The sequence below is a fragment of the Varroa destructor genome, unplaced genomic scaffold (assembly GCF_002443255.2).
Source record: "Varroa destructor unplaced genomic scaffold, Vdes_3.0 BEIS01000001.1, whole genome shotgun sequence".
NCBI lineage: Eukaryota > Metazoa > Arthropoda > Arachnida > Mesostigmata > Varroidae > Varroa > Varroa destructor.
Genome location: NW_019211454.1, coordinates 47,320,366 through 47,332,398, shown reverse-complemented (window position 1 = coordinate 47,332,398; position 12,033 = coordinate 47,320,366). Strand labels below are relative to the sequence as shown.

At 40.4% G+C, this 12,033-nt stretch overlaps 3 protein-coding genes and 1 long non-coding RNA gene across 6 annotated transcripts in view; 3 read left to right on the top strand and 1 right to left on the bottom strand.

Annotated features, from left to right (window-relative positions):
* Window positions 1-12,033, top strand: part of LOC111246944 (uncharacterized) — an 85,179-nt gene that overhangs the window by 12,842 nt on the left and 60,304 nt on the right. The gene's annotated exons all lie outside the window — the stretch shown is intronic.
* LOC111247029 (uncharacterized) lies at window positions 730-7,706 on the bottom strand. Its single transcript, XM_022797558.2, has 4 exons — window positions 7,002-7,706; window positions 2,426-2,484; window positions 1,850-2,049; window positions 730-1,114 (listed from the first exon to the last, which is right to left on the bottom strand). The coding sequence occupies exons 2-4, from the start codon at window positions 2,475-2,477 to the stop codon at window positions 950-952; spliced, it is 417 nt and encodes a 138-aa protein (XP_022653293.1). The 5' UTR covers window positions 2,478-2,484; window positions 7,002-7,706; the 3' UTR covers window positions 730-949.
* LOC111246967 (innexin inx2-like) lies at window positions 3,700-4,881 on the top strand. The gene has a single exon (XM_022797431.2). It carries the CDS (start codon window positions 3,700-3,702, stop codon window positions 4,879-4,881), a length of 1,182 nt encoding a protein of 393 aa, XP_022653166.1.
* On the top strand, window positions 7,319-10,862 carry LOC147758729 (uncharacterized). Its single transcript, XR_015319268.1, has 3 exons — window positions 7,319-7,458; window positions 9,434-9,471; window positions 9,841-10,862. It is a non-coding gene; the product is annotated as an uncharacterized LOC147758729 (long non-coding RNA).

Sequence of the window (12,033 nt, the reverse complement as noted above, 5' to 3'; positions counted from 1 at the left end):
GGAAAAGCCACGACTAAACTCGTTGGAAAATCCTTGTGGAAACTATCGCTCTTTAGGGCCGTTCTGCGGTTTTGGATTTAACGTTTGGTGGTCGCTTCCAGTGAATACATTACTCTGCTAAATAAACAGCGAACACTAGAGCTTCTATAGGCCAATCGATGGCCTTAATCCGAATCAGGCTTAATCTTTAAACTTACCTTTATGAGGTTTACGCAACCCTGCTTGGATGCCATCAAACAATTTTCTTTATTTTTGGTATTCAATTAATATTACGATATTGATTCTCTATCTATTCCGCATTATCTGAAGGTAAAAAATAACTAATAATATAAATATTAATGTAATTTTATTTAGAAGTCGATTATCTACGAAGATGTGCTACCATAGGGGTTTGTCGTCTGTCAGTTGCTTCTGTTATTGAAAATAACCGTCCCACATTTAACATTCCCTCGGGAGATTTTGAATAGGGGCTTTGGCTGGCAGTCAGTTCTGTGTTAATATTGCTAATGCAAGGAGTAAAAATGCAATATTGTTCTTCTGTAGCTTCGTAACATTGAGAGGACCTTATTCTTGGTGGATAATCACCATATTCCCACCCGTCAACATTTGCACCAAATTTAAGCCACTAGGACCACGCTGATGAGCATTCGATTCAGTACCATGAGATCTCCATTCCAGCTAAGAAAATATCCTCCGCGATTTCCGGTAGATCACATAATTGAGTAGACATTTATCGTTTGTTCTAACATTTAATATCCACGAATTTATTGACTTTTGTTAAATGTTTTATGGCCTGACGTGTAAACCCAAAACGTCCGATCACACAGAATATAGCTCAACTGAAGCACCGGTACATGAGTTGTTTTATATTCTTATCGACCAAACATTGTCGCTGGAACCACCCTTATTCCAGCAGATAATTTTGCAGCATAATTTCAATTGCTTCTGCTTACTTTGACGCCAACTTACAATCGACTTCGAGGTGATCGATGAGACACTTTATACTACGATCCTCGGAGGTATTCTTATCATCCTTGGGACAATTCTCGTAAGCTTTTTTAAGTTCGGGCGAGCCTGCTGAAGCAGCGGTCATTGACATCTTCTTCAAATCGACCTAAATACATAAACATACGCAAAAATCGAGCTTACTTACGCCGAGTGCAAGCTAAGTATATGCTAACATCCAATCGAGGACCAGAGACGGAAGAAGGTGTGAGTCGAAAAACTCTAACTAAAGAACAAGGTTCACACAATTTTTTTCATGTTTGCACACGAGGAATTACTCTTGTCATTGACAATAACATCACACGTGATTCTGATCCTTGCTATCGCAAAGATTTTAAGGCGAGGTTCAATGCACACGAACATGACAGCGTGAGTCCTGTAAGATGCTCTTCCTTTTGACCCAGGACTTCCTGAGTGAACCAAACACTATCAGCTTATTTCCCTAACAGACTAAGAGCTTTGTATCATATAGTATGCTCTTCTTTAGCGTTTAAAAGCACACAGCAAATACAAAAACAAGACTAACTAGCATGATTATCGTTCACCGTTAGACGAATTAGTTATTGGTCTAGGTCACGTGAGCGACGTTCGCCGCCATGTTGTGAGGTGTGAACGCAGTGTTTAAAATTTTATGTCCTTTTCTAAATAACGCCTTTATTTGAAAATATTCATGACTAAACGTATAGAATATTTAGAATTTAGCTTTTTCTAGCAAACGTATCTTCATTGTACGAGATACCGATTAATGAAGGAACGGCTGTTAATCTACGTATTTGTAGCTCGAGAGCTCTATACGTAAGTATAACAATTGTACTTGACTATGTGTCGCGCGGGTATATGTTACCTTGTGATTTTTCAGTAGTCCGTCACTGGTTAACACACAATTAAGTCCTCGGCGAAATTTGTTCATATCTGTTCCGCCTGGCTTAATAAAACATTCATCAAACACTTCCCTTTTTTTTGCGGGCAATTTATCTGCTAGACATGTCCTCCATTTTCCGAACTGAGAAGTGTCGGACGCGTGGTCTCCGGAGGCGGTATCGGCTGAACGGATCGGTGAGTAATTAAGTAGCCCAAAATCACAGTGTTAAGGAGAGAAATAGCACATTTATAGCCTGCCACCTCTGGGCATTTTGCAGTTACCCAAATGCGCACTGTGGTGCAGATCAAATCACTTTTCAAAAACATATAACCATTGTTATTATACGCTATAATTCGCTAATCATCATAAGGCTAACTTTTTGCACAACAAAAACTCGTCTGTAAACACAATATACAAAAAAAAAAAAACAATTCCGAAATTGTGGATCCACGAAGGTACATTCTCTTTTCACAAATACTGAAAAGTTGCATAATTTTCTGCTTAGATACCTTATGTATGTATGCATGTATGTATGTATGTGTGTATGTTAGAGCTTACCTGAGCAACAGCACGCCAGCATGGCCGTTACGATATACACAGCCGCATTCATTATGATTCTGCAATTGTAAAGTAGCAGGACTGTTTAGATATGATATTTATGTTGGCAGCCGCAAAAGTTGATAGTGATTCTCGCAGCCGTGAAAATGTATAGTGGTACGTCAATAAGCAATTAAAAATGCCCACAAAACAAACAACAATCACTGGATAAAACACACAATTTGATTTACAACTACGGGGCAATCGTGTCTACGGGAAAGATAAAGGTGGACACCTAAGCTGATTCGTAAAGGGTACAAATTTCTATTAAATAATCTACAAATAGTTAGAACAAGTGTGACCCCGATGGATTCGTACGAATAGGTAGTTAGGTCAACATAACCGGAATAGCAAATGACGCTTGTACGACACAAAAAAAATTGGTCAGAAATTTACGCTCTGTCACCCCGTCCGCAATTCTCAGAAGGTTTCGCCTTCTGAGGTCTGGTGAGTTATCGTAAATTATCGGTAGAATTAAACTCCACAAGTAACAAGTACGAGGAGATGCCGCGGTCACGAGTCATGATGTAATGGTGGATTCGTAGCGTTGTGGATTTCATTTTATGTAAGCGTGTCTATGATCTGCAACTTACGATACATATATGTACGAAGGGAAAAATGCTTAAATGTAATTATAGCAATTATATATATTATATAAAAATGTCAACTATTTACAGGGAAATTTATGATAAGTGAAGAACAATTTATTAAAATGTTTTTTTATTTGTTAGATTTGAATTATTTAGTTTCGGTTTGAAAAAATTGCTTGCCTTTAGTGTGTCCATTGATATATCTACCAGGTATATCTTAAGCTAATTAGAGGTTCATGAGAGAGAGCAATGATTTCATTCAGGTACTGTCGAATCCTTTACGAATTAAACGCTATTTACTAATACGAGCAGGTCGAAAAGGTACAAAGTAGAGATACCGAATACGAAATACCAAAATTCATTTAGAGAACGCTCGAATCAAGTAGACTAGTGGTAACTGCTTGATTTCGAAACTCTGCTAGCGAGCATCATCCGACCACAATTCGAATTTATCCGCGAATTCTACCATTTTCGCGCGGTTGGCCACTTGTAGGCACTTGGTGCAGGCTTCGGTAACAGGCTAATCCATAGCCGCTAACCGCAAATGCCTCGCCACGTTTCCACGCTTCATCATATTAGTTAGGGCATCAGAGACTGTTATTCAGTTGATCTCTGTTGGCTCTGTAATCAGGACTTTCGAAAACCATGGAATTGTTGACCATTGCCAAGGGTCTACTCAGCTTTAAACCGGATAAGGTTCTTATCGACAACATAGTGTTTCGTCTACATTATCGTTTTACTTCGCTTCTGCTTCTTGGGTGCTCGATTCTCGTTACGTCATATCAATTTTTTGGTGATCCCATCGACTGCATCACCCGCAACAGTGTACGGCCTGAGCTCCTTGACCGGTACTGCTGGGTCCAGAAGACGTTCAGTATCCCATCCCAATGGCATGGTCAGGTTGGGTCGCAGGTTGTCTTTCCAGGGGTCAGCCATTCAAGGAACGACGACGTTGTGTACCATGCGTACTATCAGTGGGTGTGCTTTGTCCTGCTCTTCCAGGCTGTTCTATTCTACACCCCACATTACATGTGGAAAACCACTGAGGGTGGTCGACTGAAAAATATTGTTCGCGAAATTCGAGGATCATTCTCAGAACAGAAAAAAATGACGAAAGTGCTCTATCCCGTTGTTTACTGCATGCAAAATGGAATAAATCTTCGATATGGACTAGGGTATGTGCTCTGTGAAATGCTCAACTTGGTTAATGTCGTTGGCCAAACTTATCTGATGGATCGCTTCCTTGGCGGCGAGTTCTTCAAATATGGGCTACAAGTGATATCGTTTACTGAGTGGTCGCAGGAAATTCGCTATGATCCCATGATTAAGCTGTTTCCCCGAGTAACGAAATGCACCTTCCGGACGTTTGGATCCTCCGGCGACGTTGAGATCACGGACCATATGTGTTTACTCTCTGTGAACATCATTAATGAGAAGGTGTATCTGCTACTGTGGTTTTGGTTTTTCGGATTGACGCTAATCACCCTGCTTAGCGTACTATACCGTGTCGCTGTGCTCCTCAATTTGCACGACATTCGCTACAAATCATTAAGCCGTCCGGGATTCGCCGGTAATAAGCGAATCCATGAGCTTTGTCGGAATATGTCAGTCGGTGACTTTCTATTTCTCAGCCTAGTTATGGAGAACGTGGACCGACTCTCATACAACCAATTTATAACGAACCTGGCTAAACTTTACGAGGACCACGGTATCCCTTCGTCGAGGGATAAGGAAACCAACGACCGGGAGAATCACTGCAAGATCAATTTCAGCAACCAGCAGCAACATGACTACAAAAACCAATCTTTTAGATCAACTGACATGTAAATGAACGCTAAACACAAACGGTAAACGATGCCAAGAACAAACGAGCGCCATGCTTCGATCGCATACCTATATATATATATATATATATATATATATAGTTGAAGACACACTGCGTCGTATTGATCGCCTCTTCATCTGAAGACCCGATCCAGAGTATAACGCATTGTCAAAGCGATTTGCTGGCTTCTTTTGGCACAGGACGCCGCATTGTAATCGCTAAATGAATATCTTCATTTTTCAAACAACTGATTTTGTAGCCGTGAATTTTCAAAAAATTTGCCCATATGTCACTTTTGTGCTCACTTCGCCGATTCAAAAAAGTCATGCCCAGCCATATTCGTCATGATGCATTAAATTCACGCTATAATAAATCTATGTTCGATTTGAGAGTTTTACTTTAATCGAATTTTGATTCTTTGAACGGGTAGCTAACTCATCAATCTTCTACTAGGAATGCGTTCAGAAACAAGAAGATGCCTTCAGAAAATCCTGACTGCTTCTTGATCTTCGTTAGAAAGCATTTTAGACACTAGACATTAGCGAAATATCTAATATAAATGTATAATTCAATATTTGACTAGAAAAGTAATTACGAAGCAATGGGAGTAATGCTCGCTCCTATTTTAACTCCCAAATGAGAAAACTTTAGAAAGTCCATAATCAATTTTTGGAATTATTGATCCGTTAGTCCGGCTGCTGACTAACTCCAGCCGTCAGTAACAAGCTGGTGACAATGTTTGCTCTATATATTTATAGCAAAAATGTGTCCGGACGCAGAAACTACCTGCAGAGTATCGACGGAAAAAGCTATGGATGATGTAGTTGAACGGTGCACAGGTCGCTAGATACATCGATCTCGAGAGAAAGTCGACCGCCATATGCATCCATTAGCAACATACGAGTGCTTGCAAGCAGCTCTCGAGCGGGAAACACACTCGAGCTAAAAGAAAGACAAACTAATCGGATGGACGAGCGTACGTCGGCATCGACGCTCCTTACGATTGCATCTTTCTACTTATTCATTCAGATCGTCACTGTGTTCGTGATCATGTTACTGTGTTTAGGAAGGCTCGAACGGTTGTTGTTCAGATGACAGGTCATGCAACGGACTTTTTGTCGTGTTACCGCTGTCGCGACGAAGCCATTGCTCAATGCTTGGCAAACTTCCTTAATCTCGCCAGTCTCGTGACTGACTCCTCATCTGGCGCCTTACCGCGGCTCGTCAGTACGTCAGCAATAAGCGTTAGTCTGATACAGTTTAGCTGGTTGGCCTAGGTACTGGGGCAGTGCGGCTGACGGGCGAGTATAAACACGCGGCGTCGAAGGCAAGGCAAAGTGTTCCAATTTAACAGAAAAACGTACAGATCAGCACTACTATGTAAAATCAGTGAATCGGCTCATGTCAGCACAAGCCGAGTCGGTAGACAAACATTAATGCTAACGGCTATGGCAATCGGTTAAATACGGCGCACGTACACACACGAATAAACATTTTTACTCAGTCGGTATATGCTTGTTCTATAGGCGATAATATATCTGCTAGCCGCCGTGTGCTTGTCCTATGCAGGTCCGTACGTTCAGCCTTCTCGAAGATGTTTATAGATTGATAAATTCGTTTTGTGTGCGCTAAATCTGCAAAGCTAATGTGGTTACGATAACAGATTTGTGTTGATTATAACTGACACATAGAACAAATAGTCGATCGACATTCGTCCGTGTATCTAAATTACAGACAACAGGTAACGAGCATGTTATAGGAACAAAACAAATGGACGAGGAGACCGGTTTACCCTATATATGGAAACAATGTAAATGAGCCTTGAAATTAATAAACACAATTCTAAATATGCAATAGTAATTACGGCCGTATTTTTTCCGTAGAAAGATGAACTAGCTCGAGTTCGATAAATTATCGAAACTGTGAGCTATTCTGTTGCTATAGGCACCACCCTAAATTTCAGGAACATCACTGTCTTTTACTTTACTTCATTCTTTTATTTTTCAAAACATCAGTCCGTTCAGAGCTTGCTTTAATCATAAAGCAACACAATTTGTATGGTTAAACGATAGGTAGTCTCTTGTGGAGAAGTAATCGACTATAGGTAGAGGTGTTTACTCACCATGTGCTGGTCTCTATTGCTCGTCCGTTAGGTAGCGCCTAAGTTGCCTAGGAAGTGCGAAAAATTGCTTTTTATAAATGTGAGGGCGCTGGCGTCGGTCCGAGGCGCTGCAGAGCAAAGTAAGTCCCTGATCACTGGCTCCGTTTCATATGGGCCTCTTCTTTGTTGCGATTGTTAACGACAGCTGTTTTAGATTGACGTTGATTTATCGACAAGGTCCATTGTGTGTCAGACAGGCAAAAGGATTGAACAGTTACTGCTTTGATATAGTTGCAGATCTGTGTACGACGATAGTTTATGGCTGTTGTCGTTGTTGCCGTCAAGAGTGATATTTGTCCGGACGACTGAATCATTGTCTAGTGGATGGAGAAAATTTTTATTTGGAACCCCGATGATCATCCGTTGCATAGCTGATGGTCTAATATGACTCTATTCCTTCTGCCCTTACTACTGGAAAGTGAGTCGACAGTTTTACATGCCCTTTTCTCAGTTTCTGTGAACGTTAAGGCTGATCAGTCGAATGCAAATTTCGCTCCTGGGCAAGTGAGACACAATGAACCAGAAACGCCTTCGCTGGATCCGGCGCTGGGGAATATTAGCGCGCTATTCAATCTTTAAATGCGCATCTCCAGGATTTACTGGCACGATAGCTAGGCACCAAAACACGCAAAATAGAATTGACCACAACGGCTTTTGTTCGCGGAGCGGTTGGTGGCATTGAAAATCACTCGCAGCCCTCGCTACCCCCTCCCCCCATCTCTCTCTCTCTCTCTCTGGTCTGAGGTAACAGCTTACTCTGAACTGGCTCCACAGCTATGGTTCCATGTAAAGACTAAATTCTGAACCAATGTAACATGTCCAACATTTTTTCATTCCTTTCTGGGCGATGCCGCTTGTTGGCGCTAAAGTATTGTGCTCGTTAGGCTTTTTTGAAAGCGGGGATCGTGCTGTGTGACGACGTGATCTAACGAACCAGCAAATGTTTTTCTTGGTTATTATATGGTTATAAAATGTCCACTATAGCGGTACTTCGCGTCTCACTCTATATATTGATCTCATACATAAGACGCTCCATACTTATCAGCACAATCTATAACATTAAGGTGATTCATTGGATCACTTTAAACAATCCACGATCTAGCAAGTAAAAAAATGAGTATCTATTTCATTTTCAAACAGATCAATTCCGCTTTTCTAGAGCGTCTGTCATCTGAATCCATTATCGTACCAAACTGCGCCAACATTTCTGCTTCAAAGTATAGCTAACATTACGACATCTTTATTTTGGATCTTATTTCGAGTTGTTTAAATACTTCGACATTTCTCTGATTAGGAATAACACCACTTTTCAACCATAAAATGAGACAACCCTACGAGTTGGTTGAATGGACAATATTTCAGGAAAAGAGTCAAATACTGTCTCAGGAGATCTTTGAACGACTGTCGCATATACAACCATCTCTTAGATGGGCCCAGGCTTTCCTATAAGAAAAAGTCACGAACAATGGAATACACCTAGGGTGTATTGGTTTGTCCATATCGTTTTCAAAAGTAAATCTTGCATCTCGCAATATGCTTATAACGTACCATTAGACATGTTTATGCTTCTCGCTTGTTTCTCTACTAATTATGGGCAAGCGTGCATTTAGCTCGCGTTGTTGTCAGGTCAAACCGATTTTTCTGTAGTTCATCACAACTCTCCTAAACGCGTATCAAGAATATAAATCACCGAACTCTTATCGATAGGCACTCTCAGAAAGCCAAATATACAGAACTCAAGATTGTTATTGTGGCAGATGAAGCGGAGCTTTTAGATCAAGTATCAGTGTACGATTTCGTACGAGCGCCAGCCTTAATGAGATATTTGATAATACATTGTAAACGGCGTTAGTAAAAATGCATTTACACATTTAACACGCACTGAAAAACCATAGAAATCCTCGTGGCATCGTTGGGGCAATTAAACGCTTTGTTCAACCTCTTGGCGTAACTTCGAAGAGGTGCCTCAATGTCCCCTACGTAATTCTTCACCCGTTAACGGTATTACGTAGCACCTATCATCGGCTATTGTGCGCAGCGATAGTCTTTCGAAGGGCGTAACGTGCTGCTGGTGCTCTCTCTGTTCTCATCTATTCATCGATATATCATCGACATTTACCTACCTCTGTCAGCAAAGGTGCTGAAGCACAAGATAGATGATGCTTTTTTAGCCTATTAATAGGTAAGATGTATGGTAATTTTGGCCATTTTGATGTCACAAGGTCACAGCAAAGTCCAGTGCATACTAGCGACGTCACCAGGAGAAGCAAAACGTTGATACGAACGAGTAAACGACTGGCCACGGCTGCCTACAGTTACCAGCAGCTTTAGAAGTTATCAGAAACTCTGCTTGTTCAAAGTCTATCTACGTATCTTATTTACGATGTTTACAGGCTCTGCGACTGTCCAACTAATATGGCCCACAAAAAAGGTCAGAGTAGATATGAGTGGACATATGTGCATATATTTATAGACTGTTCCGACCGATCTGATTGTCGATGGGGCTTTTTAACGATCTTCTAACGAAATCCAATACGCTTCTGCAATATAAAGCTCTTTCTAATGAGGACCCTTCCGACATTTACTAGCTTACAAAGTTTTTAAACGACTATTTAATGAAATTGTACACAGAATATATGTATATATCCTGTATGCAGTTGAATATACATATAATTCTGAAATGCACTAGAACGATTGATGTGGTGGTGTTCTTCCATGAAGAAAATTTGAAGATTCTAGTGTACAGCGTCTATTATTTAATTTCAACGATTTCTTTTTATTTACGCTCTTCCTTCTGAAGGCTCAACCACCTGGCTATAAAGCTAACCGCCAGTTCTTTTACCCGATCTTTCTTCGGCCGGTGAACCGAGTGAACGCCGGTAACAAATATCCCAGACTGTTCCTCGTCATTGCTGCTTTCTACAATCGTTGCGAATGGTTCTGTCCGTTATACAACGCATCCGTTCAAAAACTTTTTAGCAACTCTGTTACAAGCATCAACACGCTCCTGCAAACTTGAATGACATCCAAGGTCATCAACGCAAAACTTGAAGAATGGTAGGCCTCGGCTGCAACAGATGAGACCCTATGACATTACCGCAGCGGAACATCTTTTTCACTGGCTGGCCTCGCTGAGTTAAGCCATTATACTAATCGCCTTGCTACTAAGCTTCAAACCATTTCTTTGGTGAAAGGATTGACGATGACTAAAGCTAGATAGATAGGAAGACTTGGATCTAAATGATTCTAGAAAATCATTTTAAAGAATCTTAATGGAAGGCTGTCTTCTAGCCTTACGTACCGTATCTTCAATCAATTATCATGCGTCTATCACAATATGAATCGAATGCGTCAAGGGCTAAACAAATAAGGTTCCCTGAGTGGAAGCTAAATTGCTAAAAGCTTGGGAACTGGGGAGTAGAAAAGAACAAATGAAAGGTTGACGGTTTGTTCGGCTGAGTTAATCAGCTCAGTAACAGCAAAAAACGGCGTAAGTAAATTTAGTTCTATGCAAAAATATCCCCGATAATCAGAATAATTCTGGTCAGAATTGCTTGAGACCATATGTATATGAATCACTGGGCATATGCATGAATATAGGTAGCCGATTTGACTAGGATGCTCAATTTAAGGCTGAAAAGGTTTCTTTTTTCAAATCGAACTCTAACCTAAGACTGGGTTCAGATATATTTTGCCTATACATGTGACCACAAAATGCTTGTAATGACATTTGCTGGTATGAACTGTCAAGCTGCGCTGCTGAGCTGGTTACTTTACAAAAAAAAAAATAAACACGAAGAACAACCAATAATAATAATTAAACTGCTGTTTTGACTTATGCAACAAGTTTACGCACGATCGAACATTTTTGAAGTATCGGTGCCCTCAATGGGTGCCATCTATTTTTACTTGAATGGAATTTTACCGCTACAAGTTCTCGTAATTTCTATCCACATTTACACATTTACTGGTCATCTGAGCAGTTCCACAAGCGACTACAGCACCTCTTCGAAATTCCCCAGAAACTGAACAACTACCCTCTTGCTGTCCAATACGTATATAAAGAGAATACTTACATCAACGTTACTATACTTAATGTTGTATTATGCCTATGACTTGACTTACTTTCGCACATTTGCTAATTTGTATCAAAATTATAGCATTAATATATAATTATAGCATTAACTAATAATAGCACTGACTAAACATTATTTGATGATTAAAGAAGACTTTCGTGTCACTAATTATCGGTAGATCTTCTCGCTTGTACGTCGACAGTTTGTAATCAAAGCATCTCCGATGGCCACGTTTCGCTGCTGTGAAAAGGTTCGAGAAATCTCGTTATGCTTGCATTTCTTCGTAAGCGTATATCAAAACATGGATACGGATGTTATTTTTACTTTTATGTCGGATTACGGTAAACCAAACATTTAAATTCTCAATAAGTATGGGATTTCGAAAGCGAACATTTACTCTAACTACGGTCATTTTGTCACTGATTACACAATGTCCATAGCACGTGTTGAATATAAGAGAAGTACCATCATACAAACAGTACGACCCCCTACTATACTGGATTTCTATGGCATAGAACATTATCCTTGAAAAGAGCGAATAGATACAGCGGGTTTAGTTTGAAGGGTTACGTCGGCCAAGGGTGCAAGTTTAGTGAAGGTCCCAGGCCTGAAAGCCTACTCTTTTACGACGAAGTTAATCTGTCCGTCATACTTGCGCTTCAGCTAATTCCAACTAACAACATTTCAGTTACTGTCACGTTGACGCATATATAACGCTTAATTTGACCGTTTATGCACCTCAAAAGTCATCTGTGCCTATTCTCTTTGCCTGATCTCCTTGTGCGTGGCATCAAAAACCTATCAAATAGTGTTCGGCTTGCACAAGGAGACAGCGCTGCAATATACTCAAGGTACTTCTATCTGCGTACAGAGTCATACCTGGACCTTTTTTTGTACGTTGTCTTCTGTGAAACTTC